This window comes from Electrophorus electricus, chromosome 3 (assembly GCF_041902795.1).
Source record: "Electrophorus electricus isolate QZ-2024a chromosome 3, ASM4190279v1, whole genome shotgun sequence".
Classification (NCBI taxonomy): Eukaryota; Metazoa; Chordata; class Actinopteri; order Gymnotiformes; family Gymnotidae; genus Electrophorus; species Electrophorus electricus.
The window spans coordinates 495,001-502,500 of record NC_137499.1 but is presented as its reverse complement, the minus strand read 5'-3'; the positions used below and the strand labels follow the sequence as shown (position 1 = coordinate 502,500).

Here is a 7,500-nt window from a genome sequence, read left to right as displayed (position 1 = left end):
GCGCCGTTAATCTAACCGCATCAGGGTGGCGGCACGTCGTTAAGAAGTGGACCTGCCCGTCGCCCGCCGCTGCTCTGAGATCAGTGGGTGTGTGGGAAGCCTGCTAAGAGGTGTTGGTAGACCCAACACCTACAGCTGCTCTCAGATCAGTGGATGAGAACTCGTAGTGGGAACCCTGCTAAGAGGTGGTGTTAGGCTCAGACGGTCGGGGGGGGTGGCTTCTTGGCGAGAGGTTGCTGGCCGACTGGTCCGTGTAGTACGTTTGACCTGGGGTTTGGGCCGGAGCATGAGGTCAGAACACATGATTACAGAATGATCCGGAGACACGGGTAGGTCAAGAGTCTCTGCAGTAAAATGGATGAATTGAAAAGAATTTCATAAATGTGTCTGCAGTTTCCTCTCACTCTCTCTCCTTCTCTCTCTGCCTGTATCTCACTCTTTTTTCACTGTTTCTCTGTCATACTCTGTGTTTCATTTACATTTACAGCATTTAGCAGACGCTCTTATTCAGAGCGACTTACAAAAGTGTTTTGTCATTTACTCATAGAATATGTCCAAGTACAGTATAGTAGAGTTAGAATTAAACATACCAATGAACTAGAATACAGGGATGAATGCTGATACCTAGAAGTGCAAAATACATAAGGACTATCTTAAACAATGATAAGTGCTATAAACAATAAGTGCTAGAGTTTGTTAAACAACATAAACAATACCCTACAATACGTACTAAATTAGTCAGTCAATAAGGGAGCAGTGTCAGTTGTCCTTTAAATATTCTGCAAATAGATGAGTCTTCAGTCTGCGTTTGAAGACTGCAAGGGACTCTGCTGTCCTGACAGCAAACGGGAGTTCATTCCACCATCTTGGAGCCAGGACAGAAAATAGTCTTGATGCTTGTCATCCATGAGACCTGAAGCAAGGTATTTCAAGCCGAGCCGTACTTGAGGTTCAAAGTATTCAAGGTACAGATCGTTCTTTGACCACTGACCTCCTGTATGAAGGGGCTGGTCCATTTTTGGCTTTGTAGGCAAGCATCAAGGTTTTAAATCTGATGCGTGCAGCTACAGGGAGCCAATGAAGGGAGCGCAGCAGTGGAGTAACGTGTGAACTTCGGAAGATTGAAGACCAGTTGTGCTGCTGCATTCTGGAGAAGTTGTAGAGGTTTGATGGCTCTTAGAGGAAGACCAGCAAGTAGTGAGTTGCAGTAGTCTAGCTTTGAGATCACAAGAGACTGTACAAGCACCTGGGTAGCTTCCTGCGAAAGAAAGGGTCGAATCCTTCATATGTTACAAAGGAGGAATCTACAAGACCGGGTTAGATTAGAAACATGAGTTGAGAACGACAACTGGTTGTCCAAAGTTACACCCAGGCTAAGGGCAGCTTCGGATGGTGATACCAGGGAGTTCTCAAAGGAAATGGTGACGTCATGGTAAGGGTTGGGAGTACCTGGGATAAACAGAAGCTCAGTTTTACTGGGGCTGAGCTTCAAGTGGTGTTTCTTTGTCTTCGCCTGTCTCTGTCTGTCTGTCTCTCAGCTGAATCTGCTGAAGGAAGTGCATCAGGACGAGCTGGGCCGCATGTCTGAAGATCTGGAAGATGAGCTGGGTGCACGCACCAGTATGGACAAGAAACTCGCCGAGCTGCGCTCAGAGGTGACGCACACACTCCCACATGCTCACTGAGACCAGCATGAGACGAGGACGTCCTGTGTTCAGACCAGCGTGAGACCGGGACATCTTATGTTCAGACGGTTCTGGGTCACTCAGGACCTGAGGTGACCCCTTCTTTCTCTCTGAGTGGGTTTTCTGGTCAGCTGGGCTCGTTGGAGGTGTTTAATGGAATCCCTGCGCACCGTCCACTGGACACAGCCCCGCCTGTCAGAGCTGAAGCCGTCCTGCACTCACTCTCGGGTTCACCACCACACCGTGCTCCACGTCTCCCAGAGCCCGTTATGAAGCTCTTGGTTATGTTCTAATAAGACATCCAGCCAGTGTGCTGAGATGATAAACCAGGTCACAGGACACCAGGGGACACAAACTGTGCTCACATGGACGCATCCTTACAAGTGGACTGGGACTATCACCCACTCACATTTCTGAAATACATAAAACATATGCAGAAATGTTCTATTTAATCATTATCCATAAAGTGTAAGGTACCATAGTCTTTCTCATTAAGAAAAATATTAGAATATGTAAAAATATTGGAATGTAAGCTTTTAAATGTGAAGGTTGGGTTTGTGTTCTGGTCTGGATTAGTGATGGGTTAGTGATGGGCTGATGAATTCATCTTTGGTTCACTCCATCTCCATAAAGAGACATTACTGCTGTGCGTGCGTGGGTGGGTGCGTGTATGTCTGCAGATGGAGCGTCTGCAGGTGGAGAACGCGGCGGAGTGGGGGCGGAGGGAGAGGCTGGAGACGGAGAAGCTGGTACTGGAGCGTGAGAACAAGAAGCTGCGTGGGCAGATGGAGGACCTGGAGGAGCAGCTGGCACGCAAACTCCGCCAGGCAGCCAGCGCCTTGGACACCGACCTGAAGAGCGTCCAGGGAGACCTGTTTGAGAGGAACAAGGTGCGCGGGACGCGGCGTGATCTGTGCTACGCGTGTCTAGTTGAACAAACACTGCTTGTGCCTTCCCTCCAGTCTTGTCAGTCTAACGTTTAGAGTGCAGTGGTTGGCTGAAGCAGTCGGGGGAGGAGCCAGACATGTTTCTTATTTCAGGATGCTTCCCAGTGTAAAAGTCTCATCACATCACATGGATGACGTCCCACGTGTTCCCCAATAGCAGGGGCCAGAATTCCACTCAGCCCAGACACGTTTGACTGCCTCCTCACCCATGAGCCACACCCCCTCACATCTGGGAGGGAGGTGAATGGCTGTCCACCCACGGGCCACACCCCCTCATGTTTGAGAGCAGCAGTGCCAGTTCCCTGACCGTGTGTCCTTGTGTCTTTGTGTCGTCCACCCACTGCTGGACTCTTCCTGTGTTCACCAGAATGTGGGTACTGTGTTGGTGTGGAGGTGTTTGTGTGGTGGTGTTGGTGTGGCGGTGTGGTGGTATTTGTGTGGATATGTTTTGCTGTTGTTGAAGCTGCTCTGTGATTGGTAAGATCGTGTCTATGATAATGCCTGGTTGTGCGTGTGTGTGTGTGTGTGCTTGTGCGCATGCATGTGTGTGTTAAACTGCAGCTGTGGCTGATGCAGCTCCATTTAAGGTGTGAGTGGGTGTGTGAGTGGGTGTGATTTAAAGGGTAGTGTTGAGAGAGTTGCCGCTTGGCATGTCATTGTTGAGTTTGGCCTTGAGGATCTGTGCAGTGCAGTCAGGACACGTCCCGCCGTGTCCGTCTACATGAAGGTCCCGCGCTCCCCTGTCTCTTCAGGATGTCCTGCTTCTCTCCTCCTGTCTGTTTTCGTCTCTGTCTGCTTTTTCTTACAGATTCACCTTCTGCTCTCTCTCTCCTTCCCTCTTTCATTCTGTCTTTCCCTCTCTCTTTATCTCTCTCTCATCCCCCCCGTCTCTTCCAACCTGCATCTGTCTAGCTGCCAGCTTATTTTCACAGATGTTGCCCCACCGCCAGGGAGAGAGCTGACCAATCACCATGATTAATGAAGCACTGTGGAGGGGTCGTGTGTTTGCCTGTGACGGCTCTCTCACACCGATGAAGGCGTGGTTAACAGTATCGACAGACCGTGCGCGCGTGTGTGTCTGTATGTGTGTGTGAGTGTGTTGTAAATGATTCCCTGTACTGTGAATCTGATCAACTTCCTCTGAGATTCTGACCTGGATCTTCTCCTTTAGGCTGCTGTGTCTGTCTGAGAATGCAGCTGTACTGTCTCGCTCACTGTCTCCTCCACTGCCTAGAGGATACCACACAAAACTGTCTGTAGATTGTAAACTGTAATGGGAGTTTCTTCTGCGCGGCCTCGGGTGACCGGCTGCCCTCACACGTCTGTGGTGCTGTTTTGATTGCAGGTGTGTGGCCTGGACGTCACCCAGAGAGGTTTCCAAATTCCACCTTTGCATTGTGTTACCATACATGACTAACACAGCCTCCTTCTTGCTGTCATCGCACTGATCCCAGACCAGTCAGAGGGTTCCGATTAGTGCAGTGTGGTGACCAGCTGAAATGAGTCTATTAGCACCAGCTGCCACCACTTATTTATAAGCTACTAGAGCTACTGTCCCCTGTTACTGAGTGTGTGTGTGTGTGTGTGTGTGTGTGTGTGTGTGTGTGTGTGTGTGTGTGTGTGTGTGGCCAAAAATGTGTGAAAGTCCTTGTTGAAGCAGAACTTGGATAGTGTAAAAAATGTTGGTCTATGATTGATGAAGCAGACATAGGACGGTTAATGTACGACCCCTGGAGAGTCTTCAGTACAGCTAACAGGACAGGGAGAGGGGAGGTGTTGTGAAGGTTAATCAGGAAGAGTCAGTTAAAGTGAGAGTGATGAGGACATGAGCAAAAATGCTGAAAATGAGGGAGGGAGGGAGGGAGAGAGAGAGAAAGGGGGGGAGACACAGAGAGACACACAGAGAGAGGGGGGGCACAGACACAGAGAGAGAGAGAGAGAGACACAGAGGGAGGGAGAGACAGACAGAGAGAGAGGGAGAGAGGGGGGGAGACACAGAGAGACACACAGAGAGAGAGGGGGGGCACAGACACACAGAGAGAGAGAGAGAGAGAGAGACACAGAGGGAGGGAGAGACAGACAGAGAGAGGGGGGGAGACACAGAGAGACACACAGAGAGAGACACACAGAGGGAGGGAGGGAGGGAGGAAGAGAGAGAGAGAGAGAGGGAGGAAGGAAGAGAGAGAGAGAGAGAGAGAGAGGGAGGAAGGAAGAGAGAGAGAGAGAGAGAGAGAGGGAGGAAGGAAGAGAGAGAGAGAGAGAGAGGGAGGAAGGAAGAGAGAGAGAGAGAGAGAGAGGGAGGGAGGGGAAGACTAAGAGAGAGCATACATAATACAGATCCAATTATCTTGTAAGAAACGTGGGATATTCATAATGATAATTTCAGTTTAAACAAAACTTCAAAAAGAAACAAACCACAATCTGGATTCTGCTTGGTGTGGCCATTATTGGAGGAGCGAGATTTTGTTAAGCACTTAAATAGCTAAAAACAGCCTACCTGCCCCACAGCTGGGACGGGACAGAACCCACCCAGTTCTGTAAGGGACTGGGTCAGCAGAACCGGTGGAGGATCTCAGCTCCTGCTCAGTACTGGCAACAGTGTGCTAGACTACGCCGTCACACACAGGAATCCTGGACGTATTGGTGCATTCCTAGTCCTACCAAACCACAGCCTCACCGTCCTCAACGTAAACCAGTCGACCTAACCCTAACCCTGGTCGAAAGACCGACCAGACCCAAACACACACAAACATAGAAATACACAGAACAACGCATCACACACTTCAAAACAGCTTTAGAATGTGAAGTCATTGAACCAAAAAACAAAACGGGCATTAACCTTGAAACCGAAGTCTCAAACAACGAAAACTGAGGACAAATATAACCATAGAACCAAATCAAAAACAAATGGAAGGTGGCTTGACAAGGATGTTTAAAATCCAAGAAAACCGTCTGAAATCTGTCCAACAGAAAACTGCCAACTCACATGATTAGAATACCACCACACACTACAACATAAAAAATTAATTCACACTAAAAATATCAGTATATGTTAAGCACCCTGGAAAAAGCAAATAATGGATTTACATTGCAGCCATTTATATAAAAACTACACCAATTAAAAACCCAGACTGCATTTTGTGAAGATGTTTATAAATATCCAGAATACCATTAAACTTTAAATTCAGGTCAGACCACAATAATAGAAAAACCTGCCGAATGAGAATTGACAATAAAAGATAACCAGTGTCCTCTAGACTGTTCTGTTAGTCCGGTCATGTCCCTGAAAAAGAAAAGCATGTGGAACTGACCACCTCAGCTATGAAATGTTAAAACAGAGCAATCCCGAGAGTGAGACGGTGTGAAGGAGAGTGAGAGGGTAAGGGGATGTGAGAGAGTGAGGATGTGGGAGAGTGAGAGGATGAGAGAGTGAGGGAGCGTGAGTAACAAAATTATGACGTGGTGAAGCAACATGCCAGTCGACTAGAGCTTGTAAACTGTAAATTGGAGCTGTGTTTGGTTCCTGTATTGTGTTGGTCTGTCACCCTCACAGCTTTGTTTATTCACCCTGTTTAGGTTTTATATGCCGTTGTCTCTTCCAACTGAGTTCAGCAGTTCTAAACCTCCAAAATAGCTGTGTGTGTGTGTGTGTGTGTGAGAGAGAGAGTAAGAGAGAGAGGACATCTGTACTAGTCTTTCCTTCTGTTGTGGCTGGTGAAGTGACCTTTGACCTCATAGCCATGTTTTCCTCCGCTCAGTGGCGTTCCTTTGCCCAGAGTCATACGGATCCTTTGGATCTTTTTCCCTTTCTTCAGTGTGACGTCATTCACACTTTCGTGGCACTTTTTCACCGTTACTATCCAGCGGTACTCACGTCCTCCATTTCACACGTCATCGCAGCTTTTTTTCTGTTCGTATGAAGCCTTCGTCCTTCGTTTGTCTGGTGGAGAAGAAACGGAAACAACCCCGGCACCTCCTCCTGCTCCTCCGGCTCTGTCACTACACACCGTTCAGGGTGAAGGAGATTCTGCGCTGTAGAGTCTGGTAGCGGTGACCTTTGACTGATAAGTTAATGTGTGTAGTGTTGTGGTTCATTAATATGGATTGAATAGAGGACCAATCTGATCTGAGACATGCATGAGTCAACCCCTGTGGGATTATGGGTAATCAGATGGCATCCATTCAATCTCAAGAAACATTGTCCTTTTTGTTTACCCATAGAAACCACATTCACACGCACACACACATGCACGCGCGTGCGCACACACACACACACACACACGCACGCACACACATGTGGCAGCCTGTGTTCAGGGACATGCTCCATATCCTGTGTGTGTGTTCATCTTTTCCTTTCCCTGTGCCCCAGAATTTGTGGCATTCAGCAGCCTGTGACCCTCACGAGTGTGTGTCTGTGTGTAAAAGAGATTTTATATGTAAGTATATTTGCATGAGATTCAAGATGCATTGCTGCCATGCTGGACATAAACATATATGCAAATAAGTACAGTCTACATACACACACAGTCTGCATACACACAAATACAATCTACATACACACAGTCTACACACACATGCTTTGCATCTCTCATTTGCACTTCTCCATTCCTGTCCCTTTCTCTTTCTCCTTCTCCATCTCTCTATCTAAACCTCTCCTCCCTCTCTCCTCCTCTCTCTCCCCCTCTCTCCTCGGCTGGTTGCCCTGGTGATAGAGGAGGTACATCATGAATGAGATTTGTCTGGCTACTTGATTATCCTCTTAAATTATTGATAGACTCTGGGGCTCTCCCTCTATCTACCACTCCACCCTCTCTCTATCCTCCCTTTGTACTTTCTCTCTTTTCATCCTTTTGTTCCTTAGTGTGTGT

General features: G+C 48.0%; 1 protein-coding gene across 5 annotated transcripts in view; it reads left to right on the top strand.

Annotated features, from left to right (window-relative positions):
* Positions 1-7,500, top strand: part of ccdc102a (coiled-coil domain containing 102A) — a 46,087-nt gene that overhangs the window by 29,482 nt on the left and 9,105 nt on the right. For all 5 annotated transcript variants that reach the window (XM_035531534.2, XM_035531535.2, XM_081708757.1 and 2 more), the window contains 2 exons: positions 1,539-1,655; positions 2,366-2,575. In XM_035531534.2, coding sequence (XP_035387427.1) covers positions 1,539-1,655; positions 2,366-2,575 — 327 coding nt within the window. The remainder of the gene's footprint in view (positions 1-1,538; positions 1,656-2,365; positions 2,576-7,500) is intronic.